At 54.8% G+C, this 27,650-nt stretch overlaps 7 protein-coding genes across 7 annotated transcripts; 4 read left to right on the forward strand and 3 right to left on the reverse strand.

The window, feature by feature from the left end:
- Positions 1-880: 880 nt before the first annotated feature.
- On the reverse strand, positions 881-3,589 carry COL26b_006268 (uncharacterized protein; the record flags this gene model as incomplete). The annotated part of the gene is made up of 4 exons (XM_053179091.1): positions 881-1,266; positions 1,325-3,292; positions 3,351-3,497; positions 3,562-3,589. The coding sequence occupies 4 exons, from the start codon at positions 3,587-3,589 to the stop codon at positions 881-883; spliced, it is 2,529 nt and encodes an 842-aa protein (XP_053037032.1).
- A 598-nt stretch (positions 3,590-4,187) lies between these two features.
- Positions 4,188-5,361, forward strand: COL26b_006269 (uncharacterized protein; the record flags this gene model as incomplete). The annotated part of the gene is made up of 4 exons (XM_053179092.1): positions 4,188-4,491; positions 4,554-4,653; positions 4,709-5,113; positions 5,169-5,361. 4 exons carry the CDS (start codon positions 4,188-4,190, stop codon positions 5,359-5,361), a joined length of 1,002 nt encoding a protein of 333 aa, XP_053037033.1.
- Positions 5,362-5,477: 116 nt separating this feature from the next.
- On the reverse strand, positions 5,478-6,360 carry COL26b_006270 (uncharacterized protein; the record flags this gene model as incomplete). Its single annotated transcript, XM_053179093.1, has 2 exons — positions 5,478-5,910; positions 5,969-6,360. The coding sequence occupies 2 exons, from the start codon at positions 6,358-6,360 to the stop codon at positions 5,478-5,480; spliced, it is 825 nt and encodes a 274-aa protein (XP_053037034.1).
- Positions 6,361-6,721: 361 nt separating this feature from the next.
- On the forward strand, positions 6,722-7,933 carry COL26b_006271 (uncharacterized protein; the record flags this gene model as incomplete). Its single annotated transcript, XM_053179094.1, has 3 exons — positions 6,722-6,773; positions 6,833-6,985; positions 7,038-7,933. The coding sequence occupies 3 exons, from the start codon at positions 6,722-6,724 to the stop codon at positions 7,931-7,933; spliced, it is 1,101 nt and encodes a 366-aa protein (XP_053037035.1).
- A 1,243-nt stretch (positions 7,934-9,176) lies between these two features.
- COL26b_006272 (uncharacterized protein) lies at positions 9,177-9,830 on the forward strand (the record flags this gene model as incomplete). Its single annotated transcript, XM_053179095.1, has 1 exon — positions 9,177-9,830. One exon carries the CDS (start codon positions 9,177-9,179, stop codon positions 9,828-9,830), a length of 654 nt encoding a protein of 217 aa, XP_053037036.1.
- Positions 9,831-10,240: 410 nt separating this feature from the next.
- On the forward strand, positions 10,241-11,296 carry COL26b_006273 (uncharacterized protein; the record flags this gene model as incomplete). The annotated part of the gene is made up of 3 exons (XM_053179096.1): positions 10,241-10,475; positions 10,535-10,759; positions 10,848-11,296. The coding sequence occupies 3 exons, from the start codon at positions 10,241-10,243 to the stop codon at positions 11,294-11,296; spliced, it is 909 nt and encodes a 302-aa protein (XP_053037037.1).
- Positions 11,297-14,897: 3,601 nt separating this feature from the next.
- Positions 14,898-17,567, reverse strand: COL26b_006274 (uncharacterized protein; the record flags this gene model as incomplete). Its single annotated transcript, XM_053179097.1, has 5 exons — positions 14,898-15,210; positions 15,272-15,759; positions 15,817-16,376; positions 16,427-17,056; positions 17,110-17,567. Coding segments are annotated over 5 exons (2,449 nt in total), but the record flags the coding sequence as incomplete, so codon positions are not given.
- Positions 17,568-27,650: the final 10,083 nt, after the last annotated feature.

The raw sequence follows: 27,650 nt of genomic DNA on the forward strand, positions 1-27,650 counted from the left end.
CGAAACGGGAGGAATAATGGGTTTTTCGACGAGCATACACGCGGTCGCTACTGTGTTCCCACGATGATCTGCAGACACGGACAGAAGCACCCCGTCTGGTGTTGCGCACAGAAAAGGGAGAAGATGAAGGTGTGACCTCGAAACCTCTGCCGCTGGGCAGCGTAACACGGCTGTCGTGGTCCCGTCCCATTCGTCCCCTCCCCTTGACCATGAGAAACTGAAATAGAAACGACCATGTCGGGCCCCTACTTTTGTGTAATTCTTCTCGTTTTCCCCGAGGACGCTGTGGAAGTGATCTGTTTGATGAGCTATCCTTGGGTCACAATGCTGCTACGATCCGGAGGGTATCGTCGCGGATACCAGATACCGAAACGAGTGAACGTATGTCACAGAAGATGGAGATTTGACATGATTGCAATTTCATCAGGGGGCTACACGATGCCAGCTTTGTATCCGACGTGTTCGACCGAGCGCCAGGTTGCAAAGTCTATCATCCTTTGCAGAGTGAGTAGCTGCAGTTTTGCAACAATATGTTGCGGCCCTCATCAACACCATCAAGTGCCCTTACACGGAAATGCCTGCTTTGCTGCCTCTGCAATGGTCAGGGTTAAAGAGATACATGGCAACCTGACATCGACGATGGCACAGGCGAATTGTGGTAGTCGAACAAAGGGACGGTCTTGCTCATCATTGTGATTTCTTTTTTTTCATACAAAAACCTAGGTTTCCATTCCCAGGACATTCCCAAAACGCCGGCGCTGAATATGCTTCTTTCCTCTGCTGAGCCTTCACACATCTCGCTTTACGGTCCTCCTCGAACCTCTCTATCTCGCTTGTCTTGCTGCGCGTCATTGTGTGCTTTCGTATCATACATGTCAGCTCAGTGACCAATGCCTCCCGCGACCCAGTTGTTCCATTCCGGGTTTCCCGGCTGCGGAAAGAGGCCTTGATCCTGTTGTGCTGCCGGAGCGGGCGCGGGTGCCGGTTGGCCCTGCTGGTTCTGCTGTTCTTGACGTCGTCTGGCTTCCTCTTCCCGTCGGTGTTGCTGCTGACGCTGTTGGCGATAGTACAGCAGCAGGACAAGCGACAGTGCTAGAAACACGATGATGAGGCTCTCCGCGATACCGTCGTCTTCAAGAGGGCTACCTTCGGGGCCTCCTCCGATCGTATCGTCAAAAATGTCCTCATAATATGGGTCATCGTAGAACTGGTCGTCTTGGAGAAAGTTGGCAATCCACTCGCCAAGGGACCAATCCTTCTTTGGTTCTGCATTGACGTTAGTTTGCTTGAAAAGCATGAGAGTGAGCAATGGAAGGCTTCTTACTGGGATCATCTTGGATAGAGTGAATAGGCCCGTGAGTGAAGGTGTTCCACGCGCTCCTGATGCGCAGTTTGAGCAGACTCAGGGTGACTGGGAGATACGCCTCCTCGTTTACCTCGAGGGCTTGATCGTAGTATCTCTTGGCCAGGTGGAAGTCCTGTGTCAAGCCAATGCCGTTCTCGTGCATCCAGCCCAGGTTCCAGAGGGCCTGCGCGCTCTGGGAGTAGTCCGAAGCACCAGTGTAGCACTGAACAGCCTTGTTGACGTCGTGCTCGGCACCGATGCCGTAAAAGTAGTAGTCTCCCATCTTTACTTGGGAGTCCACATTGGCCTGTCGTGAGGATCTAGTCCAGTACATCAGGGCAAGCGTGGGGTTGTTCAACAACTCTGGGCGATTGTTGTTGACGCCAAGCCCCTTGGGTAGTGGCAAATTTTCGGACAGCTGCAAGCTCGACTTGAGCGGGTCGAGGATGAAGGCGACATTGTTCTGGGCTCTTTCGTAGCCCTGTTCAGCTGCCATGACGTACTCCAAGAACGCAAGCTCAACATCGCCGTAGTAGTAGGCCTGATTTGCTTCTGCCCAGGAGGACACCAAAGGCTCGGCCTTCTCGGCAACATTCTTGTAGTATCCCAAAGCCATGGAGCAAGTCTTGTCTCGGCCGACTCCGTGGTACACCATCTCTGCGAGATAGTAGTGTGCCTCAATCTGACCGTACCTGGCTGCCAACTCGAAATAGTTGTTGGCAATTCGGACGTCTTCCGGTCCGCCCTGGTCAAGGTAAAGTACACCCAACTCAATCTGCGAAGGTGCGTAATCCTGGTCCGCCGCAGCCTTGAAGAGGTCAGTAGCCATAGCAATGTTTTTCGGCGTTCCGTATCCATGCAGGTTCATCAGACCAAGGCCATGCTGCGACTGGGCGTCTCCATGGGAGATGCCACGCTCGAACCATCTCTTCGCTTGGTCGAAGCTCTGATCGACTCCATCGCCTCTCAGGTACATACGGCCGATGAAGCCGGCGGCCTTGCTGGCTGTCTTTTCGATTCCCTGCTTATGGTTTTCGATGATGCGCCCGTCCTTTCTCCAGTATCGTTTAGCGACGGTGAAGAAGTACTTGCGAGCCAGGTCAAGATCTCTGTCGAGCCCTCTCTGGCCATCGTAGTAAATACGCCCCAAGTTGTAAGACGCTTTCGCATCGCCCTTCTGGGACATGAGGTCGAGGTATTCGATAACGTCGTCAATGGCGGCATTGGCGTCTGAGTTAGGGCTGACCTTGATAGCGTTCATGCCGGCGCTCGAGGCACTGGCACCTTCGCCATACACTCCACCAAGTTCGTCTGCAATGCGGTACGACTCAACAACCCAGGCCATGCCGCCCGGAGGACCCGATCTGTACCATACCATGGCTTCGTCGGCAACCTTCTTGTAGTACTTGCTTGCAATCTCACAGTTCTTCGGCGTGGCAACGCCGCTGTGGTGTCGGTAGCCTACAGCCATCTCCGCGCGTGTGTCTCCCTGAATTGCTGCAAAGGTGTAGTAGAGCAGTGCCTTAGCCTGGTCGGGAACCACGACGTTGCCAATTCCTGTTGCGTAGTAGAGGCCAATCATGTACTGGGCTGTGCGGTTTCCGTGGAGCGTGGCGAGGGTCTGGTAGTGGCCGAAAGCAACCTTCAGGTCTCTCGGGTGAGTCCAGTTGCCGTAGAAGTTCATGTCGGCGAGGAGATAAAGCGCATCGGTGTTGTTTTGCAGAGCGGACTGCTCCAGAAGCTTGACAGCCTCCAGAAGCGGCCCGCTGACCTTCGTTTCGCGTGCTTGGTTGCTTCCCGGCACGCCAGCTGCCTCTAGGCTCGGGAAGACCTTCAGTGCGTATTTGAACGTAGTCCATACGAGAGTGTATCGGCGTTCGCGTCTCGGATAGTGTCGTGATGGGAGCTTCTCGAGCTGCTGTATGGCCAAGTCGACCAAGTCGGCCCCTGCTCAGCGTCAGTCATGATCTGTATGATCTCCCCCCACCAACGCGACGGTTCGTACCTGGCTGTCTTGGGGGTGGTGCATCTTGCTCAGGAACTACGTCCGTCTGGATCTTTGCATGTCTCTCCTTTCCGGCTTCGTCGTTCTCGGTATTGATGACCTTTTGTTGCGCATCGGAACAGAACACCGCGGCCGCCTGCAACAGCACTGTAGCGTAATATGTCAGCTCCCACATCTACATCCGGACATTGCGCCAGCAGGGAGCACTTACGGACAAGCCAGAGGAAAGAGCTCTTCATGCTGCGAGTATTATGTGCAAAGGTCGGTCGCAAAGGTGCGCGACATGTTATCCCGCAGCGAATGACCTATAGCAATCGACGGGCGTAAGTTTCGGTTGGCGGTGCTAACAGCAGTGATGGGAACAGCTGTCCTGGCTCTAAGGTCCACGTAGATGAATTGGGAGCTCTGGAAGACCGGGGGTCGCTCGCTCCTCCTGACGTGATTGGACACGCTAGCTTAGTGACAGGTACAAGTACCAAGTGAAGAATAAGGTGTACGTATCGGCATATCGCTCTATGAGGGTTTGGCGCAAGGGTTGCATATGGTGGGGCTTTGCACCAAAGAGCCCCTCAGCTCACTATCAAAATCACCAACTGACAGGTGAGAGAACCTCAGATGAACCGGGCTTGAACTTGTGCTTATCCAATCCTTTCCCTCGCCATACCACGGGTTTTTGAGGTCTAGCATTGGCTTCATTAATTTCCCGTAGAAGACTTCTTCTACTGCTCTGAAGTTGATCAGAAACCTTGTCTGGTGAGTACTCAACTCATTTACTACTTTTTTTTCTCTCCACTGTCCAAGACCCATGCTCACTCAAGTCTAGTCTACACAAGGAACATGTACAATCTCACCTGTGTCGACGGCCACCACTTCGGTGGTGAAGGGGATGTATACGTCCTTGACCTCCATCGCCTTAACACTGGATTAGCTGCCATCTCTTCCGACCAAAAACTTACCCTTTTCAACCCTGCCCGCATAGGCCAGGGGCCCATCACGTCGTTGGCCACCAGCCACGGCAACCTTACGTGCCTAAAGACATACGATGCCCTGGAATCTATCGTCTGCACGGCAGGAGAGAATGGGGAGGTTTCAATCTGGGACCTGAGGCAGAGCTCAAAACCGCAAGTAGCCCACTTTGCAGGTATGTTGACCCGCCGCAGCCGGGGTCATTGATGAACCACGTCGACTTACACGCAGTCGCAGCAACTCAGTCACCCATCACCTCCCTCGCCTGCGACTCAAGAAGCAGCACGATAGCAATCGGAACAGAACTTCAGAACCACACTGCCTCCGTTATGCTCTGGTAAGAACCCTCGGCGAAAGTCCTTCTCAGAGCCCACCCCTTGACTCTTCCGCAGGGATATCAGAGCTGGTCCAACCCGAAGGCTACAATACGATGAAGTCCACAGCGATGACGTGACTGAGCTTCGCTTCCACCCTTCGCAGCCTCACGTCCTCCTGTCTGGTTCGACCGACGGCCTCGTCAACGTCTATGACACGCGCATCTCTGACGAGGACGACGTTGTCATCCAGGCGCTCAACCAAGGCTCCGTTCATCACGCCTCATTCATCAGCGATACAGAGATCTACGTCTTGACGCATGACGAGAAGTTTGCCGTCTACAGCGTCGCTGACGAGTGCCAGACCGGTGCCGCCGTCGCCGATTTCGGCGATGCCAGAGAAACTTTGGGATGCCAGTACATCGCCAACGTCACTACCAAGGTTGATGGAAGCGGTGCTATCGTCGGAGTTGGCGCCTTGGAGTAAGTGTCTTTATTTGCTCGAGAATGGGAGTTCGTAGCTTACACGGTTGCACAGGCGTCAGGTTTTCGAGCTGGTTCACCTTTCACGGACGAACGAGGGAAGCTGGGGTTTCGACAAGGCAAACAGTGTCGGTTTGCCTGGTGGTCATGGCGAAGAGATCGTTCGGTCCTTCTGCTTCTACGACGACGAGCAGGTCGTCTTCACTGCCGGGGAGGACGGCAACATCAAGGCCTGGAGACCCAGCTAGTGGTAGAGTAGAAGAATCGAAGAAAAAGAAAGAAACTCCGTGGGAAAAGAAATGATGTGCTTTTTCATCTGGGTATCATGCTTCCGTTCATCGACCTAGCAAGCGGCCAACCGGAATCAGCCATACTTGTCGTGCTTCCCCTTGACCTTCAACTTCAGAAGTTGCTCATGATAATCACCCTCCCTCCTGGCCCTCTTCAGCTTTCTGACTTCGTCGTCCTCGAGCCTGCGCCCGACAGCTTCTTCCAGTTCCTTACGACTGATCTTTTCCTTTGCCTTTTCCTCCTTGCTCGCCTTGATGCGCGGCTTGAACCTCGCCTGCATCCTGATGCGCCATGTGGTGTTGAAGGTCGTGGTTTCCTCGTCGCCTCGTACGTCTGATGTCGTAACGTTGGGCTTGGGCGGCTTGACGGACAGGAACGTATCGCGCAACGTCTGAATCTGAAATGTGCCCGGGGTATCGGCCGTAGCGATGATGTTGAACGATTCGAGGGGCGACACGGCCGCCGACGTCGCAGACAACACGCCGTTCTTGTCGCATCCAAGATACCTATATCGTCCGTTAGCTACGCCCGTCGACAGCTTCGGGGTCGCAAGAGGGCGCTTACTGTCCATGGTGTCCTTTGAATCTGAACTGCTCCGTTCCCGCAATTCTATTCGCAACCCACACCTGTCGCACGTCGTGAGGCTCCGCGCTCGTAGGGTTCCCGTCGACAATGTTCTCGATACCCAGCGTGAAGACCTTGCCGTTGGCATCGCTCGCCAACGCGGCAGGCGGGTCCGTAGGCAGCACGAACATGATGGGCCCAACGACGTCCGTCACCGCGTCGGCAGAAACCCAGCTGTCGTCGTTATCGGCGCCATCCTCCGGTGCAGCAGCGGAGGCGGCGCCGGCGCTGACGACGTCCCCGGCAGGCGCATCTCGGTCGTGGGCCTCCGCCTCGGTCCGCTTTCTCTTCTTGGGCTTCTTCTCGCCCTTGAAGGATAGGGGCTTGACCATTGCCTAGGCGCCTCGTCCTTTTCGTTTCCGTCGCGTTCTCGTGAATCGATGGAGGTCTCGATAGGGAAGGTGAGTGTGAGATTGTCGCGGTTGTAGCCGGTGTCCGGCGGTTTCCGACCTGGTGTTGGTTGCAACCTTCAAAGATATAAACTGGCGATAGGAGCTTCAGCGCACTGGCGTTAAGGTATAGAAGGTTTGGATTACGTAAGGCCAAACAGCTGCCCCTCCCCCACATCAGATCACACTCCCCAGAAGGTCACAGGGTCCGTTGTAGGTAGATGCAGCCACGATCTGATTACTTTTCTGTGAAATTCATTCGTCGTTGAGAAATTCTTCCAGCTTTGCACCCCAGAGAGTCAAGATGTCTTCAATCGCGCAACCGGTCACTGTATCGCTGAACGATCTCAAGGAGGGTGAGTCGCTTGCTGTTCAGTGTAGCAACCGCAACTTATATGTGATGATCTTGTTCTAGGTAACATCCCCTTTGAGACTTTACAGAAAGCATTCGGCCCCGATTCTTTGGGTATTTTGGTCGTCAAGGATGTGCCGACTGAGTTTGCTCACTTGAGGCATCAAACGTTGTCTTATGCCTCTTACCTTGGCAACTTGCCCGAGCAAGAGTTGGGTACGACAGTGGAACCCCACATCCGCTGTGCACATCGCTTACACTGAAGTAGCCAAAATCGAGAATGTCAAGGCCAAATACCTGACGGGCTGGTCTCTCGGCAAGGAGACTCTCAAGGACGGCCAGGTAGACACCTTCAAGGGCTCGTACTACGCAAACTGCGCATTCTACGTTGACGCCACTCTCAACTGTGCCAAGCCCACGGCGGAGTTCAACGAAGACAACTTCCCCGAGTACCTGTCGCCCAACGTCTGGCCATCCCAGGACGTCCTCCCCGGGTTCAAGCCGAGTCTCGAAAGCCTGTGCAAAGTTATCATCGACACAGCCGTCCTCGTCGCGCGGGCCTGCGACAGGTTCGCCGAGACGGAGATCCAGGGCTATCCGAAGGGATACCTTGAGCATGTCGTCAGCACTTCTACTACCACCAAGGCACGCCTGCTGCACTACTACCCGCAGACTCAGGCAGACCTGGACAAGATTGGTGCCAACGATGATTCCTGGTGCGCCGAGCACCTGGATCACGGCTGTCTCACGGGCTTGACATCCGCCATGTTCATCGACGAGAAGGAGACCTCGCCAGCGGTGCCGGAAGTCAGCAACAGCACGTCAGCCAGCTTGCCCCCGTTGGCAGAGCTGCCAGCGTCGCCCGATCCGACGGCCGGCCTGTACATCCGCTCCCGCAGCGGGGAGACGGTGCAGGTCAAGATCCCGCGTGACGGCATTGCCTTCCAGACGGGCGAAACCCTGGAACGCATTACCGGTGGCAAGTTCAAGGCGGTGCCGCACTTTGTGAGAGGCGTCAAGGCGTCCGTCAGCGATGGTCGCGTTGCGCGCAACACGCTGGCGGTCTTCACTCAGCCTAACCTGGGCGAGGAGGTTGACATGGAGCAGCACATCAACTTTGGCGAGTTTGCCCGCGGCATTGTGGCCAAGAACACGGTGTCATGAGTGTTGTAGTTTGTAATTGTAAACCTGAACAAAATAATGATGAGCAATTTATCACTAGTCGATGGCCGAACGGGTGAAGATGTTAAGATGGAGAGTTGAATTCGCAGCCGAGTTGCCCAAAGGGGTAACATTTTCAGTGGACACAGGCGGGCCGACGGGATAGTGCACCGGTCCCCAGTCGCTGCTATAAGCTAAGCTGGGCGATAACAAGAAGAGACGATATCGATCTACTTGCTTGTAAATCCGTTTACTGTCGTGAAATATTTAGAATTAGCACATTGGCCTGACATCAAGGTCGAGTCCTCCGGGTTATCATAGAAGCACCACAATCTAATCGGTTGTTGTCACCTTGAGAGTTAGAAGAAACATATCTCAGTGTTACTCAATAGCGCTGGGACCACGCTGATTTTTTCCCCTCTTCTTAGACAATGTAAACGGGTGACACTTGTTCGACACTGCGCAAAGCGTGAGGCTCGGCCTCATGCGCTTGGTAGATCATGCGGTAGGTCGTCTTCACCGATGATCCGCTGGTTCATCGAGGACGTCTGCAGCTTGCCGCGTGCGTGGAGAAAAGCTCATCAGTGACGAGACAGTGCGGCTTCAAGCCGGCCTCTGAGCCAACGGCTTTAGGGGCTCGGCGTCAAAAGCTCGGCTCAACGTCTTCTGAGATGATAACTCCTGGTCTCTCTCATGCTATCTGTTAAAGCGACAAGGGCGCTAGTTTAGGAAATAACCATCCGGCAGGCCCGGGGATCGGCGTCGGGCCGTATCTCAAAGTCGGACCTCAAGATGCCCCGACCCATGGCTCCAGACCTCGGGAGCCGTCTATAATTCCAAATTTTTGTTGTGACATTCCGTGATGCCCTTGCACGACCGAGGCAGGCCACCGAGTCTGGCCAATTGCGTGATATGGTCGTCAAAACTGCTCAGTAAGCAGTCTGTCGTGATCGGATTGCATCATGATTCGCAAATTGCCAGAACAAAGCTCCCTCCGCCGTATCACTGCCTGTAGAAGCTACCCCGCCCCCGCCAGCTCCAATTGGGCACTTTATCAGGCGTCATCACCCTCTGATTTGAGAACAGCTTCCCGCTGCTCACAAGCTCCATGAAGCTCCCTTCGCACGTCATATTAAACCTGAGTCGGCGCCCAGCAGCTGTCATAAGAACCCATTCCACCATATCACCACTTACTCGAAGCGCAGCATTAAAAACACACCGTCACTTCACCACATCGTCCCCCAAGATGGCCGTCCCACCAAAGTTCGCCGCCCACAAGCTGGCCTTCTCCCCCGCCAAACCCGCCGCGGAGGGCGTCGCCGCGCAGCCGCACACCATCGAGCTCTACCTCGACTACGTCTGCCCCTTCTCGGCCAAGCAGTTCGCCACCTTCTACGACCAGGTCGTGCCCGCCATCCGCGCGAACCCGGCCTGGGCCTCCAACGTCGAGGTCGTCTTCCGCCAGCAGGTGCAGCCCTGGCACCCCTCGAGCACGCTCGTGCACGAGTCCGCCGTCGCCGTGATCAAGGTCGTCCCGGCCAAGTTCTGGGCCTACAGCGACGCCCTCTTCAAGGCGCAGAAGGACTACTTCGACGTCAACGTCGTCAACGAGCCGCGCAACGAGACGTACAAGCGCCTCGCCAAGCTGGCGGCCTCCGTGGGCGTCGACGAGAAGAAGGTGTACGACCTGCTGGTCATCTCGGACAAGCCCGCGGAAGACGGCTCGCTCAACAGCGGCAACGGCGTGACCAACGACTTCAAGGTGCTCATCAAGCTGGCGCGGTTGACGGGCGTGCACGTCAGCCCGACGGTGCTGTTCGACGGATACCCCAATAACGAGATCAGCTCGAGCTGGACTCTGGACCAGTGGAAGGAGTGGCTGCAGAAGAACATTGTCTGACTTGAAGGTAGACGTGCTTCGCCAAGGGAGCTTCGGCTGTGAGCTATGGATGCCGGTGGTCATTGCTCAAGCTTGTGAAGAAAGAGCCCTATGAGACATCCAACTCGATTGAACCACCAGCAACTTTTAATGAATCACATTACGAAAGAAACATAATCAAATCATCGAAAATTACTGAATTTATTGAATAATGGGTGATTGTGAAACGTAGTCCAGTTCGGACCATGGCAACCGGATAACCAAGTCGCGCGCGTTGCGTTTTCCCATTTTCCCCCAGAAGGAAAAAAAAAAGTCCAATGCAGGGCGCAGTGACCTCATCCAACGTAGCTCACCTCATCCAATCTTCAACCTCATCTCACAACTCCTCCATCCCTACCTTCCTTCACTCAACCCTCCGAGGCATCCTCACCATGTCTCTCCTCAGACTCACTCTCACACGGCCACCCGCGCCGGCGACTCACCTCCTCCCCGCCCTGCGGTCATGTCCGCTCCGCCCGCAGCTCCTCCGAAAATCTCTGCCGCCGCATAGTCTAAGACGGCCCTTCGCCTCCTCCGCGCCGCCGCCCAGAAGCCACCACGGGTCCGGGACCGCCGCGACCACTCCTACCGCTTCAAAACCGGCGACGGCCAGCTCCGGAACTACCGGTGAGTGGTCCAAAGAGCCCGCACACCGCGCACAGAAAGCTAATATGGCGCACTCGTAGCACAACTGCTTCCTGAGAGACTGCTCGTCTACCAGGCCGGCACGGGCAGGATAGGATTCGTGGCCGGTCTCAAGATCACCACCATCTTCGTGGCCGCCGTCTTCGCTCTCGTCTGGGAGCCCGCTATGCTGCGCAGTGACGACGTGTCCGTAGCTCAGATCACCGCGGCATGCAAGTCTCCCCATTCCTTCCCTCCCGCCCATCACATCGGCTTTCTCCCTCGCCGTATCTACTCCCATCTCACGCCCCTACACACCGGCAAACTGCTAGACTCACTCATACAAGAGAACATCCAAACTAACACCTTGGCCAGCCACCTGCGCCCTCATCCCCTTCGCCTACGTAGCCTACTTCTCCGCGCCCTTCGTCACCCACGTCTTCCTCCGCCTGCCCCCCGCCGCCCGCTCCTCCCGCGCCCTCCTCGAGCGCTACGTCCGCGCCCTCCCGGCCACCGCCCAGCTCGAGGTCGGCACGCTGGGCCTCGCCGGCCGCCCGCGCGCCACGCTCGTCAGCGCAGCCGACCTCCGCCCCGTCCCCGCGGACGCCGGCTTCCGCGAGACCCGCGCGCGCCTCGTCACCCACACCCGCGACGTCGCGGACCTCATGGCGCGCAAGAAGTGGTACCACTACCGCCCCGTCAGCCTGTTCGGGCTGCCCGCGAAGGAGGCCGGGAGAGCCAGCAAGTCGTCGGGCTACAGGAACGCCGCCAAGGACGCGTGGGTGTACGACATCATACGCCCGATGTTGGGTCAGCGCAGGTGAGAGTGGAAGCAGAAGCTGCACCACGGGATATCCGGGGGCCCCTCTACGAGGAGAGGGAGGGAGGGAGGAAGAACATGGGGTTACGACAACACCAATGTACTCGCGGCCATGCGTACGCAATTTGCCCACGATGTCTACCCATACTCAGACACAGAGAGGGAGAAACAATATCGTTTCTCAGCTGTATTATTACCAACAACCAAAAACAAACCAGATACCCCCACCCCCAACCACAACCACAACCACGGCTAGTCAGTCGCCCAGTATCCAATATCGCCACGGTCCAATGTTCGTTTCGCGAACGGACGCAGCTGTCAAACCTTTCGGGGGTCTATTCTCGGTACCGAGGCCTTGTGCTCATCCGCTTACGCCTCGCCTCGCCTCTCGATTCAGTACCTTGCCTTAGGAGAACGTTGGTTGTCGCTGGCGGGGCGGCGTGGAACCCATGACTTGTTCACATCTTTCAGCCCTCTTTTTGCCGCTCGTTATCGCTACTGCTGCTGCTGCTGGCTGCCAGCCGGCCCGGCCCCTGCTCGACTGACTTGCGTAACCGCGTGTTAGCGCAGCGCAACCTGACTCCTTCAGCCCCATGCGTCCACAGCCGCCACCCGCGCCTCGCCCACATTACATTGTGTAGTACATATATACTATACGGCGTAGCAGTGAAAGGGGATCTGTTTCCTACGTGGGAGTACCCTTGGTTGTAGTATGGTCGCACTTGCGTCATGGGGATAAGGTAGTAATACGATATACAGCCTGGTAGGATTGCCTCCGGCGGTTGCCGCGTCCCTCCGCCCGAGAAAAACCCCGTCTGATCCCGCAATGTGTCCATCCCATCACACGGACATCGCCCGAAACCAAGACGGCACTCCCGGACCCTCCGCCCCGGCGCGCGGGAAGAGTCGGTACCTAGGGTGGTCCAAGAAAAAGAAAAGAAAAAAAAAACAGTACGTGCGCGCGCGGGGTTGGTTCAGAACTTCAGTCACATCAGAGTGAGTGAGTGAGGGAGGGGGCGTGGTGGTGGTTTGTGCATGTCGTTGGAACTTTCGTCGCTCGAAACATGCGCCTGCGATGAAGCACGTCGGCCACGCCGGGTTTTGAAGTGAAGCGGAGGACGCCGTCACCGTTCCTCCATAGATCCGACGAAATTCCAGAAGGGCTTTTAGCAAAGATGGAAGCTGGCTGCATGGTTATCTTGGCGCAGGAGGATGGCTGCTGGGAAAGGTCCTGCAAGTCGGGTCGCGGTGCTTGCGGCGTTTACGCACACTCTATCGGCGGTATGGGAACCCGGTCTGACGTCGCATCCAGAGCGATGTGTGCCGTGCCACGCACTTACTACGGATGTGCAGTACGCACCCCGACCAAGAGAGAGAGAGAGAGAGAGAGAGAGAGCATTCCAGAGCCCATGCCGCCATGCGCAACCCCAAACTCTAAACTCACAACCGTCACCTGTACACTAAGTAAAGTATCGCAGTACGTAGTCAAGTAGTGCACTAAGTACTGCGTAGAAACGACAGCCCCAATGGCAGTGCTTCTCACCTGGACCCTGGCGTCTCGAAACGTCGAGACAAGACACCCATGCCCAACTTTGATCAGATTCATCCCGATGCGTCCGCCCACCGTCTTCCGATTGAAGCACTTCTCTGGCATGCTTTTCTGTCGCCGCTCATGCTTTCTAATCCCCCCACATCCTTGCCAGCGAAAAGGGTGAAGGAGAGGGGTCTAGAACCGGCCGTTACCAAGGAGCTGCAACAAGCTTCTGGCTGCGTGCCTGCTGCTGCAAGTACATACACACACATACGGCATTACAGCATGCGCAATACGTAGGTAGTTGCCAACAAGTAGGGCCCTTTGCTACCCTAAGGGTCCCATTCGGGTCCCCTCCCTGACGCATCCCACACCTTTCAGTAGAAGGGTGGTTGCTGAGCTTCGGTACCTGGCGTCGGTTCGGGAGCTGCTGCACACGTTAATTGCCGTCACACTCTCTACGCTGCAGTTTGATTTAACAGCTCGTTTATGCCTTTCCGAAAAACCCGACATCCGATTCCCGGCTTCCGCGCCGCAAGCCCCTGCCTGGGTCTGTCTCCGCCCACGGCGCTGCCACGGCGCCTTGCCGACAGGTCGGTCGGCCCATTCTGTCTGTCGTTGGTCGACTTTCGCCTGCGTCTTCGTTCGGCGTCTCCTTGTCAAACCAGTCCTGACAGAGAACACCCGAGAGAAACTCCCCGCCGCCATGGCATGGGGAGGCAAATAAGTTTACAGAACAGTTAGCCTGCCGCCGGCCGACGTATGCATCCCGGCCACCAACGTTCCCCCCAGCCGGAAAATGAAAGTTTGCCTTTTGCGAGACACGACGGGGTCCCGGGGTGACGGAGAGAAGGAGAATCGAAAAAGCCTGTGCGAGAGAGAGTGTGTCTCCGCGCGCGCGCTGAAGTTGAGACCATCTGTAGTTAATGCAAACCCTACCTTGGTCCTAAGATTTGCGGCTGAATAGAACGAACCCTGGAAATCTTGTTGCCAACTTCAGATGCCCTGGCCAATTGACCCCTCTACTTGCCTGACTTTGCGACCGCTTTGGGGACTTCCCGGTTGGAATCTGGTAGTGTTCGATGGTCCCCTTTTCATTGTCATCCCTCTTGAGCTGGCTGCCGTTGGTTTGGCCCCAAACCCCCCATGTAAATGAGCAGAGGCAATCAAATCACCGCATGTTTGCCTGTCCTGACCTGCTTCGCCACCCATCGGGGACCTCGTGGGGGTTGCTTTGTGGTCACGTCGTGTCTTGTCATCTGGTGGGAGAAAAAAAAGAATAATGCGCGCGAAAAAGGTGGTATCATATCCGTATTGACCGGCCCAATCAACGCAAGTATCGAAGCATCCTCATTGCCCCCTTCTTCCCCCATCCCCATCGTACAGGTACTTTTTTTGTGGTCAGGTCTCACGAGGCAGCTGGTAAACAGAACAAAGAGACGCTCCTCTCATTCGTAATGCCCACTGTGTGCGCTGTCCGTACGCCGCCGACCCTGCCTGAGCCGCTTCGTCGGCCCCGTTTTGAGGAAACATGCCAAATAATAATACATTCCTGAATGCAGGCCAGGACACCGCCTGGACCTGACTTTTCCTTCCATGTGCCGTCCGAGAACGCCCACTGAAAACACCCCCCCCCCCCCCCCCCCCCCCCCCTTCTTCAGTTGGAACCATGCTTGTCCAGGGCCAGAATGATGACGCCCACGCGTGCGCTACAAGGACCTCCACGTGCGTTGTATTTTTTTGGGGGCCTCCTCGTGTTCGTCGTAATCGTGTACATATATTCGTCGCGAAAATAAACCGTGAATGTGGTGTGAAGTTATGGACCATGAGAACCGAATGTCGAAAAATATGTACGGGTGAATCGTTCGGGGGCCGAGGGGAAGGCAGCTGATGAGAAGGTTCGCATCGATGTTCCTCCCAAATGTTTCCCAGAAGAAAAAAAAAAGGAATATGCTGTAGAAACCGATAATCGTCGTCGCCGCTTTTATACCAACTTTGAAACTTGATGTAAATACTCTCGCCAGCAAGGACGTCGGAGATCCGTCCCGTGGAGTCAAAATATGTCAAAGCGATTTCAACGCCGTTTCATCATCGGACCACTGTTGCCGTCGTAGTCCCAGGCCCGCTTGAAGCCGCCCTCGTAGACACTCGCCACGGACTCTTGCCACATAGCAGGCGAGATGAAAGACTGGACTGGCGCAGCCGTATACTGCGGCGCCATCTGCTGAGAGGCCACGGGGAGAGTGGCATTAACTGCCTGTATGTCTTGAAGAGACGGGGCTTCGGGTGCACCTGAAGACGGAGAAACACTAAGCGAATTGGACTGGGGAGGCAGCGTCGAAGGCTGTGGTTGGACCTGAGGCGTACCGAAAGACGTGTTCCATTGCCTGGAGAACTGTTAGTGATCACTGCGCAGCTGTCTGACAGGATTGCGTTTCTTTGGCTTACTCAAAAATCTTCGCAGGGTTCCAAGCTGGCGCACTCGCCAGCGGCATGGTCTGAGGCATCCCCGGTGCTTGGGATCCTTGGTTCGCCATCATTACGAGTGACTGTATAGCAGGCGAGTCACTCTTGGTATCCACAGGTCCGGCAGAGATAGGAGGTGTGATGGGGTGGCTGGTATAACTGACTTGGGAGTGTTGAAGGTTTTGCGTGTCCAACTGATGGTCCAGAGAGCCAGTGCGAGCCATACCCGGTCTGTAACCACGAGGAGGGCTAGAATGGTTGGAGGACTGCGGGCTGCCGTAGGGGAAGCTAGGCTTGAGCACGAATTGTTTCCTGGTGTCAGCAGAGAACGCCTCTCTCAACGCGTCGACCTGCTTCTGGAGGTCCTGCATCGGCCACACACTCATGACCTTCTCGAGGACACGCATGTGGCGCGTGAAGTATTCGCGAGCATCAGTGTTCAGATCCGGATCCGGCGAGACGACGGCCACCTATATTCCACCGTGTCAGAGCGTCAACCTACAAGATATTCATCGACAATCACCCACCAGATGGAGAACAATGCAGCACAATCCGCAGTAGACAGTGAAACTGAAACCACGGAGCATGCATTGCAACCCAGAGAATCCAAAGTTGTTCAGTACTGCCTCCTGAAGTCGACACAGGGCCTTGGCAGCTGAATAGCAGATCATCATGTGCTGTTTCCATTGCCCGTCGGTTGAGTTGGGATCAAGGAAGTTCAGCTGCGGTCGGTGGAGCAGGATGAGTGTCAAATAGTAGTACGAATGCAGATTGCCAATGTAAGGCGACGAGAGCCACGGAGGCGATCCATCCGGGGGGAAGGTCACAGATAGGTCCGCCGGGAGATCGCTCATCCAAGACTGCAGAGCTGGGTTGAGCTGCACAAACTCGGGGTCGACACCCCAGTCCTTCGTCTTCTTCTTCTTAAGGCGGCCGTAAGTGCTGTTCATGCGGCTAACGTTGCGGACGACTCGTGCGAAGTACGTGAAGTTCCGGGTGATGTGGTACTCAGATTCGTCGCCGCCGGGAATGGGGCGTGGAACGTTGAAATCGATGGAATCCAGGTCCACGGAGAGGTCGTATCGGCCTGTAGCCTGTTAGCAAAACTATTTTCAGACATTGGAAGCTGAGACAAACCCTGAGGAGATCCGATCATCACTTCACCGACAAAGATGGATTGCCAAATCCGGGTCTTCATCTGGCACTCCGCGGGAGAAGAGCCACAAGGGTGTCCCATTTGATGATCGGTGTAGTGCTCGTCCAGGCCGAGATCCTTGCCCATCTGCACGCATTGAACAATCGTCATCCAGGATCTGTAGTAGTAACCGCGCTTCGGTGCCGCTTCTCTAGCCTTCAAGATGAGCAACAGAGCCTGTAGGGTGCTGAGTCTTGGAACATCCATAAAGGAATCGGCGTGCTTAGACGCCAAAGCCAACCACTGCTGTCCCTCACCGGGATCGTCCGCGAGTCTTCCGCCCATGGCGAAAATGGCCTCAAGAATGAGGGGTGAGATTGACTGCCTGTTGGTGTTCCACTGGTGGTAGAACATGGGCTTGCTCAGAACCGGGACATATGGGTGCACATGGGTAAAGAAGAGCTCGAAGTAGTGCATGGCGGTGTCGTCGTCTGGCATCAGTTCAGGCGGGATGCGAATCTTAAGACCAGGCCCGGATGGCAGAGGAGGGAGAAGCTCCTGATAGTCATCAGGCTCTTCCACCACCGGTTCCTCCTCCCGTCTGAAAGAGGCCTTGTTCCTGAGGTAGGGCGCTGGAAATACTTGTCAGTGTCTGCAATTCACACGCCCTTCAAGAGTTGCCTACCTGTGCCTGCTTCGTTCACCTTCAAGGAGCCCATGAGGTCGGCAAGATCTGCTTGCTGGTAAGATCCATCATTCGAGTAGGTGTCGGGAGGTGAATCCGCGCGCGAGCTCTGTTGCATAGGCGGTGTCGGGAACACGTTCTGGCCGGCGTAGGACTGATCCATCATGCCGACGGAGGGCGACACAGTGGTGTAGTGGATGTTGTGCTGGCTGGATCCGTCGGAGTAAGGCACCTGCGGGAAGACGTTGTGATCTGAATACGCGCCTTGGGCCGCGTACATGGAAGGGTTGGGCTTCTGGCCTCCGGGGATCATCGACTGTTGCTGCATGGGAGCTTGCTGGCGGAAGCTGTCTTGAAGCTGGGAGGATGCAGCGGCAAAGTCGCTTGGCCCAGACTCATAGGCGGTGTCTGAAGTCCCGTCGTACTGGCCATTGGGACGGACGCACTGCAGCTTGAGCCTGATACACGCAGAGCATGGCCAGGTATTCGTGGTGGCAGCATCGCACTTGATCTTTCGTCTCCTGCATCCTTCACAGGCCCTCATGACTACAGTTCATCAGTGTAAGTAGACTACGAGCGGTGAGACCGCGCAAGAATATGAGCGTACCCTTCAATCGCTTATGGCGATTGTGTTCGTCAACGAAAACATAGTCTACAGAGATGGTGTTTGGTTAGACAGACATTCAACGACAGTCTGCGGCCGAGGCGGTGGAGGTAGAGTAAAGGTGGATTGGGTGGATGGATGGATGGATGGCGCACTCTTCTGGGTTTCCCTTTGGGGGTACTGCTGGGGCGCAAAGGAAAAGCTGCCCATCTGGGAGCTCTGAGGCAGGATGCGCCTCACTGAGGGATCGTTGGACATTTCGAAATCGGATCGTGGTGAGTTGAGTCGAAGTTGTTGGGTGCGGTGAGCTAAGAAGGAGGACGTAGCCTCGGGCGAAGTGCGGAGCGGAGACAAAGAAGCGGTTACATCCACGTCCGTCGATGGTGTAAATCAGTTGGAGAGAGCCGACGGTCCCGACCTTTGGAGCGCACTCGGATGCACCCTCTTTCTCAGTTACGTGGAATGGTGATGGAGTTCTCTCTTTCAGCGTCGTCGGGGACGAGACAGAAGCGAACCGTCAAGTCGAGGTTGGGTTGCAGAAAGGAGGAAGATGTTGGGAAAAGAAAGCAGTCCAGAGGGCAGTTGTGTCTCGAATTTCTCTCTGGAGCGCGCTGGCTAGGAAATGTCCGGATTGGTGGGCGATGGTGAGGGGGGTACGCGGGAGAAGGTCAAGCCTTATTATGAATGGACGACAGGTCCCGGCGTGAGGCGTGAAGGGTTGACGTGGGTAGACCTTGACGGGGGTGGGAGAGGGCGACCGGGGTAAGGAACAAGATCTGGGCTAGGTAGATACGGTACAACAGCAGGGTAGGGCAGGGTCATATCACTGCGCTGCTCTGCTGCCGGGGCCTAGAGGAGACCGATGTTCGATGATGGATGCGACCAGGAGTCGATGGGGGTGGGAGCCAGGACCCAGACAAGGGCTGCCTGGGTAGGCAAGGTATGCTGGACAGTGCTGTGCTTTTGGTGGTGAGGACGAGGTAGGAGGAGTAGGTAGCTAGCCTGGAGGGGATGGGAGGGGAGGGGGGTGACTCTGTGTGTGTGTGCGTGTGAGAGAGAGAGAGGGAGGGAGGGGGCCCAGCAGAGGAGAGGAGACGAGACGAGAAGAGAGAGAGGAGAAAGGAGCAAGAGGAGATGATGATGATGATGCTGGAGATGGAGATGGCAGCACGGCCCAGGGTCACAGTAGTCGGGTAGGGCGTCTGAAGTGAGTGAGAAGAAAGATGAGAATGAGAAAGGTAAAGAAGGCAGGTGTAATAGTAAGGCGAGGAGGTAGTTTGAGGTATCCAAGCACGCAGTGAGGGTACGTAAGGCGGGTTGTGAACAGGTCAAGAGGCAGAGGAGGTGATGGCAAGTATCCGTAGACAGATACTGTCATGGAGAGAGAGTGAGAGAGAGAGTGCAGTGCAGCAGCTGCTCAGGGTGTGATGTAGCGTCGCTGTAGGGTGTTGGCGATGGAGACTCGAGTGGGAGGGACTTGTGGAGTGTGTAGGTAATGGCAGAGAGCCAGAATTAGGTACTGCGGTAGAGAGAGGGTAAGAAGAGTGAGCCAGTGTGTATGTGAGTGTGAGTGTGGGTGGGTGTGGGTGTGGATGCCGAAGTGGATGTTGGTGTGGTGGGTGTGGGCGAAGGGTGGGAGGTCGCGCAATGCGGCGACGGCGTGAGCGGCAGCCAGCCCAGCACCAGATACTGCATAGCACCTACGGTAGGTTTGAAGAGAAGGAAGGTATGGAAGGCAGGTAGAAGCAGGAGACCTGACCTGCATTACAAAGCGCTGCGGGATGCATGTAACTATCTGCCTACGAGTGCCTACCTTGCCTTACCGTACCTTATTGCTTTGGGCAAGACCAGTCAGCGAGCAAGACAGCTCCCCATCCCAAAGTACCGATGTATCTGTCCACCGCGGCATACTGGCAAGATACTTGGCAGCACCACTGGCTTCCAAGCACTGCACCTCAGCCACTCGAGTTGCCGTCCCCTCGACAGATGGCTTCTCCCAGGGCGCTGCGCTAGCTACCGCAGACAGCGCAGACAGCGCACCCGGGCCTCGGGACTAACCCTCGCAGACGACGACAGGACCGCCGGCCGGGGAGGGGGAGGAGGAGGCTACTACCGATAGTGATGCGTGCCGTAAGGTAGCTAAGGTAGAACAGAAGGAGGCAGAGCTGGGGCAGAGCTGGGACAGATCAAGCTACACTCTGTCCAGCAGGCGAGAGGCTAACAGGCCTGTCGCAGGCCGAATCTGGCACCAAAGTTGAAGGCCTGTCCAGGGTGCGCTGTAAACCCTCGAGTCCCAGAGTCTCGAATCTCATCCGACTAACGACTGCTCCCCAAACCCTCATTTGCCGGGTTTGGACTTGACGGGTTCCCGATGCTGAACTTGAAATTGGACCCGGGCGGCGGGAAATGGCGACAGACAAAGAACTAAACTCCGTGCCAGGGGAAAAAGGTACTCGCTGTCTGTGTCCGCGTCCGTGTTCAATGGTTTGAACGAAAGGGGGGTCTGATAGACGCAGATGCAGAGACGAGACGTCCAAGGGACAAATTGACACACAGACTGCAGAAGAGGAACAGAGGATGGAGAAGAGATGGACACACAACGTCTCCTGTTCTTGGGCTGTCGTGGCGATCAAATCGAACAACCTACGCACAGCGGGGTGGACGTCAGAGGCGTGTAGCATGCACTCACTCTCTCTTGCACACCTACTATGTAGCCACACGCACCTCCTCCTCCTCCTCCACATAGCAGCCACTTGAGGCAAGGTACGGCGATGAAGATGAGGATAATGGTGCGGGAAAGGGTAGGGTAAGGTACATTCCAAGCCTCTTCAGGTACGAGACGACAACACACACCAGACACGCACGCACGCACGATCGCTCGCGCGCACTGAGCGAGATGGAGGGGAAGAGAGCTGCGACAAGTTGGTCAATGGCATGGAACAGACAGATGGGCACTGGCCATGGCGGCGAATCCGTCCCCCACGGCATTGCCAATGCCAATGGTGGTGACCGAGAGGGCTTAGGAGAAAAGAACAAAAGGCCGAGTCAGAATCCGGTCTGCTGATGTGAGTGATTGAGTACCGTACCGTACCATACCGTGAGTACGTCTTCATCGGCGCAAGGCGCCGTCGCCGCCAGAGACCAGCAGATGCACGACGTGTCGGAGGTAGAGGTAAAGGCTCAGGCTCAGGCTCAGGCAGAGGCCCAAAGACAGGGAGTGCCGGGACGTATGTGTGACCAGTGCACCGGTAAGAACCCTTCTTACCGGTGACACTGGACGCGCCGACGCCGCCTCAACTAGAGTTGAGTTGCCTTACTGCGTTCCCTGGGCATGGCGGTGTCGTGTGTATCTAGTACGAAAACGGCAGAGATGCACTGTACCCAGAGCCTGGCCCAGCCAAAGAGACGATGAGACGGTCTGGCCTTGTCGTCATGTCTGCGCAGGGCAATGTCACGAATACAGTGTTGCTCCACACTGCGCGAATACTGTACACCGTCCATTCGCCAGTCCGTCTCACGTCTTTTCCTTCGCTCTCTCCAGCCAGCAGAGAAAGACAAACGTCAACTGGTGTAGTCCGGTTCAGTCCAGCCACAGCCTGTATCCGAAAGACAGGACGACAACATCCAAGACATGGACCGGTAGGGCCGGTAGGGAGGGTCGCTGTAAGATTGGTCATGGCCGAGAAAGAGAAAGCCCATCCATCTTTCCTGTGTTATCCCATGTCATGTTAATAAGTGGCCATGCTTGTTGTATATCGATATCGATTTCAGGCCATGCCTTCTTGCGTACCGAGGGATTGCCAAATGAGGTAAGTTGCCTGGACCATGAGAAAGAGGAGAGGGGGAGAGCTATCCGTACTAAGCATCTCTTTGATTGACCTGCAATGACCAGACGATCCGCATCTTTCTCCAGCACGCTCAACGCTAGTGAGTTTTGTGCTCCGTAATCAATATCAGTGTGGTGTAAACCAGGCAGGCGGGAATCCAGACAAGGGCATGTGTCTCCGTAGAATGGATAGTCTGTACCCGTCATCCGTCCGCAGTCCGTAGGCTACCTTACCCGCCCTCGTGCCGTGCCCAGTAGGGCCAGTAGGAGCCCACTGCTTCTGGACACCTCATTCAACTGCTTTCTTTTGCATCTTTGGTCCCGTCTCGTCTCGGGCCTTGCCTTGGAACTTGGAGCTCCTCCTGTCTCCTGGAGACGTGGAGGCTGGGACATGAAGATGACGGATACGGAGGCAGTACCTGAGGCTTGCCCCGTCCAGTACTGGCCTGATGGGCTGGGTCCGAGCAGGCTCCAGGTCCAGTGTCGAGCTTGAATGCTTCGAGAAACAGTGCCCACCAACCCCGTCCGCCCACGACGGGGAGGTGGAAGGTGGAGGGTTGCGAGGGTCCCAAAGCAGAAGCTCTGCTCAGATGCTCGCCCCGTCGGCCCCAGAAGGCCCTGGTCTGGGCACCATACAGTGTCTGAAGATGGCATGCCAGGGCTACCTGCGCTCACGTTGGAAGTACACGGCAAATGGCAGTTGTACGGATACGCAGCACTTTGCAGAAGGTTGCTGGTAGATGTGGTTTTGCCTTGTCCTGAATATGGGCCCTCATTAGCTAGGTAGTATGTGTACTTTGCGAGAGCCACAGCGGTCAGCCAGACTTCTTGGAGGCGGAAGGAAAGTGCCGCAGCTTACCTACACTACATTGTCTAGGGCCAGGCACAACTCCACAATGCCAGATGCCGACAAGCCTCTCGTACGGTTAGGTTGTTGGCAAGCCTCGCCGAGGTACCGACGAGCGGGAGAAGAGGTGACGGTCAAACGCCATGGGCGGCAAGGTTGGCAGACGTTTCTATGTCGTCTTCTAGCTTGCAGACTTGGGGGCACCGGCGGACGTGGTGCCGAGCTTGTAACGCGATGACAATGGTATCGGTAGCGGCCGGGGCCATGGCAGACCCAACGCAGGAGGCGGTCAGTTTTAGCCCGCAGCGTCTCGGTGGGATAGACGGTAGTAGCGCACCTCAACGCAGAGAGGTAGTCGGTGTCCGTCCGTTATTTGGAGCTCCGGGGTCGAAACGCCCTAGAAGGCCGGCAGGAAGGGAAGGGTTGGCGGCGTCCATCCATCCCATCTGCTCGCGTTCGGTTCTTGTTTCCCCCAGCCTACCTTGAAAACGGCGACCAGACCAGCGTTGAGATGGCCCGAGGGACGCTTCTCTCCTAACTTCTCAGGCGCCCATCCGTCGTCAAGCCCCCCAAGGCTCAACTCAAGGACCCCCAGAGCCATGCTGCCTGTCCTGTGAATGCCATGCCGTCTCTGCGTGGATTGCATGGGTGGGTAGGGAGAGGGAGAGGGAGAGAGACAAGGGAAGTTGAGCTAAGGTAGGCGAGCGGTGGGTAACGTGGACAGGGGGAGAGGCTAAGAAAAAGGGAAATGCAAGGAAGGTGATTTGGGGCAACAGTTGGAGCACCCACCGCAGTTGGTGTTGGGACTGGGACTGGGGGCAAAGAGCACCTCAGGAAGAGTTGAGGAGGAACAGGGCAGGGCAGGGCAGGGCAGGGGGCTTCTGCGTAGGTAATGGGCAAGGGGCAAGGGGCTGGCAGCAGCAGCAAGGAGCAAGGAGCCATGCCATGAGCAGTCGCAGTTACGGTGATCCACACCCCGCTTACCTTATCATTACAGGTTCGTTCGTAACTGCCCTGGTCTGTCCTCCACCGGCTAGTGCCCAACCCAAACCACTCACAGTTGACATCTGCCAGGACTCGATGTCGTCGACTCCACGCTGCAGCCAGCCAGCTTCAGCACAGGAGAGGCTAAGGACTGGAGGACCCAGCTGGCTAAGGCAAGAGTCCCTAGTAGCCTAGGCTAAATCTTAGCGCTAACGTGCGACCTGCCAAATTTCCTCAATGCTGAGGATGAGGAGTCCTTGCCCTGTCCAGTGTGTGTGTGCTGAACTCTGTGGCCCTGCTCTGCTCCCCTCGACATGGGATGGGCTGAGTGGCCTTGTCCTCCACATCTTGCCCTGCCTTGCCTTGCCTTGCCCGTCTCTCTCTCTACTTGGTACAATGCCTTAGCAGTAACAGCAGCAGCAGAGCTTCTCGGCGTTTTGGGCTGTTGCTGTTACTGTTGCTGTTGACAATGCTGCTGCTGCTGCTGCTGCTGCTGCTCCTGCTATTGCTGTTGGTCTTGTTGCTGGATCCATCACTCCTGCATATCCGTAGCATCCAACATATGGCGCGGTACATGATCCCCCGGCCACCTGCCCAAGGTCACACATAGCTCCTACATACCAAGCATGAGCAGCAGCGCAGCACGCAGCAGCACGCAGTACACACAGCAATAGCAGCGGCACTAAGGCCAATGCCCATCATTGCTGCTGTGTGGTCCAATCCCAACCAAGTCTCCAAATCAAGAAACGTATCCGCACTGCATCTCAGATGTGATAACGCACCTCACATCATGCAGTGCCGCTCCCCTCACCTCACTCACGAGCCAACAAGCAATGCTACCAAAGTACCTTCTCGTTGCACTGTACCGTACGAATACCCTTTCTCTCTGTCTTCCTCCCTCCTCTTCCTTACTTCCTCGCTCGTCATCTGCCTCTCATCTACTGTACCACGGTATTCAGACCAACAATCCAGCCCCTAGAGGCAGGGTACCTGTTCATCCACACATTCACACGCAAGGCCAAGAAACCTTGGCTACCTTTTCTATGTACGAATACCTAAGGTGCGGATATCTGCCATGGCCCCTCCCACACGTACCTTACATGCCTTACCGTCTTTGCCAGCTGCACCAGCCCATTTCCAGTCTCCTCCCCGTAGCTATTCATACCTACGGATACGCTCTGCCTCTCTCGCAGAATGGGAAGCCCTGCTGCGAATGCTTGACCCAGGTCTCGGATTTCAAGGGGCCTTTTCTCGGACCTGGAAAAGTCTCCACGCCCAGAATGCTGTGGGTTTGCTCTCCTCTCGCATGGGCCGGATGTGGTGTGCTGGGTTCTGTTCTGGAAGCTCAGACAGGGTGTGTCGTGGACTCCCTATCCTTGGACCTTGAGGAGGTGTGAGGTGCCCTGGGCCATGGACTTGCGGATACCTGCGCTGTGCAGTCCACTGTTAATATCTGAGGCCTGCGGATACTCGCCATTTCCAACGCTTCCGAGGGGGAAGACGAACTCGCAGTCTGTTCGGACAAAAGCTTTCGGCTACCTCTTGGCGAGTGCCGGAAGCCACCACAGAATTGCAGCAAAGAATCAGACTTCACAATCAACCCACAACAGATGGCACGCCGTCACCAAGGCAGAAGATGATGAGGGCCCCAAGCAACATTGTCTGTGGTCAAACTTGCCAGCCAACCGGTTGCACTGCACGTCTCAGAAGGCGAGGGCGACGTCCAACGACCCAAGCTTGCTTACAGTACGGGCACCCAATACCTATCAAAATCCAGATCGCGATGGAGGTACAAGGTACTTGGCGACTTGCCTAATCCGAAGCCAGAGTCAAAGCTAAGGTTCCTGAGCCAAAAAATCAGCCTTCCCGCCATGACACTTACCGCCGTATCGAACCCTTCGTCGGGCCTTCGACGAAGGTTCTGGCCTCGTCACTGTCTGGTCGCACTGACAGCGCTAGCCCAAGTCGCCAACTGACACTCGGCCAAGCTAAATCCTCAGACTCTTCAGCCTGCAATGTCTGCTCACGGTCTCAACGGCCTCCCCATCATCATGCCCTTTTGGGCCGATCCGGTGCCGCATGAGGCGTCTTCCTTTCCGACCGACCTTCGTCTGCCTTGCCCTGTTTTACTCCGCATCTCTTTCGTCTGATCTTTGCTGACGAGCCCTTCGCTGTGGAACCATGCCATTGTTCCAGCTGCCTCAACCGGTCAGAAACGCCCAGGAACCCGCAGCTCTAATGTGTGACAGAGGCTCCTCCTGCGTGAGAGAAAAAAACTCGGCATCATACACGACCAACTCCTCTTCACCCACACTTCTGCACAGTCTGGGCATTGCTACATTACGCCATAAGACTGGGTGGACCGGCGGTGGACGTCGCCAGACGAGGCTGGGGGGGGAGACATCGCTGCACCATCCATACCTGCGCAGAAGACTATGACTTTAATATCGGATATCCATCCCATCCATGCACCTATAACGGCTTTTTCATCTGCACTTGCAGCACCAGCTGGAGCGCTTGCGTACGCCCCAATAAACGCTCTCACTTCCGTAGCTTTCTGGATATCAAACGGACCTTTCTAAGAATAGGGGAAGCTATAACACCCTCTCCACATCGGATTCGCTGCGCTACGAGGCCTGCAGAGCGAAGCTTCCGCAGTGAAACGCTCCCAGCAAACGACAAAAGCCCATGACCACAAACGACTTCGTGAGCGGTACACGTCTGGTATCACTTGTGGATGGCGTCAAAGCAACGCAAGTCACTTCAGCATGCCGTGAGGCTCTGTCGCAGTTTGCTCGAGACCGTTGATATTTTCAGAGTTTGGCCACCACAAGTTATTACACACATCTCTGACTCGAAGAAATTCATGGAGATTTTTTTTTTTTAAACCTAAGGGGCGACTTACACGCAACAATCATAGACTGACAGCGACGGCGGCGGGTTGGCGCCACGCCCAATCCAACCTGACCCAGCTGGTTATTCGAGTCAATCGATTCAACCGGCCAGGTGGCGCAAACTAACGAGGTTGCGAGTGCGCCAAAGTCAGGGACTCACCTGCAGACTGACTTGGCTCGTCTGGCTATGACCCGAGTCGTCTTCGACCTGTCATTGTGGGATGATGAGGAGCCGGTATCTTGATGGGACTGGTCGACAGCTTAGTGGAGATCGCGGGGTCTGCTCAATCTCGACCGCAGTCTGCGCCACGCAGAGCTTCCCGACGAGGATGGGACTGGTGGCTTTTTTCGTCCTGCTCGACTCCCTGCCCTTGCTGGCTCGCAGAAGAGAAGTGTACTTTGTTGTTGGTACGGCTGGGGTTTCCAAGGATCCCGTTCCAGAGGCGACGGCGCGCTCCATCATCTTTTCCCAATAATTTTACGACGCTTGATTAAGGCCGACGGCGGCTGGAGGACGCGCAACTTCATCGACCGGGGTCCGCAGGCCGTGTCGGTACTGAAGAAATACCTGAAGGTTGCCATTTTTGGGCCAACGCTCGAGACAACGCACCCTCCCCCTACCCTGGGGTGTGAGTAGCCTATTATTTATTTAAATTTCTCTTATATTAGTCTTAGTATATTACTTTATCTCTTAACTCTTTATCCTACTTTTCTTATATAATTTAAATAATTAATAAAGTTTTTGATAGAGTAGCTCTATAAATAATATATTTATTACTTTAGAGAACTATAATAAAATTTTATTCTATTTAATTTATTACTTTTTATTAATACTTCTTATAAATATAACATAAAATTTAAGTTTATAAGTTTATTAACTATAACTTAATTTATTTCTAAAAATAAGTATTAAAAATAAATATAATAATAATATTTTTAATATTAAGTTTAATAATATTTATAAAAAGCTTTTATATTTTTAACTATAGTTTTTATATGTTTTTAATAATTATTAGAAAGTTAATATATATAATATCTTTTAAATTAAAGTTATTATTAAAATTATTAAGTTATTAAAGTATTGCTTACTATAGTACTATATACTATATATAGTTATAGTATATAGTATACTATATTAAAAAACTTAGTACTACTACTACACTATATACTACTGTAGTAGTAGTATATAGTATACTACTTACTATAAATTATACTACATTTTAGCTATAATATTATATATATTACAATAACTTTAATTACTAAAATTATAAAAACTTTATTTTATGTAAAGAGAGTAGTAGTAAAATAAGTAGCTAATACTTTATATTTATTAAATAATATAATAATAAATTAATAACTTATAGAGCATTAATAAGTACTATGTAG

This window comes from Colletotrichum chrysophilum (assembly GCF_026319265.1).
Source record: "Colletotrichum chrysophilum strain AFK26 chromosome Unknown scaffold_45, whole genome shotgun sequence".
Lineage (NCBI taxonomy): Eukaryota > Fungi > Ascomycota > Sordariomycetes > Glomerellales > Glomerellaceae > Colletotrichum > Colletotrichum chrysophilum.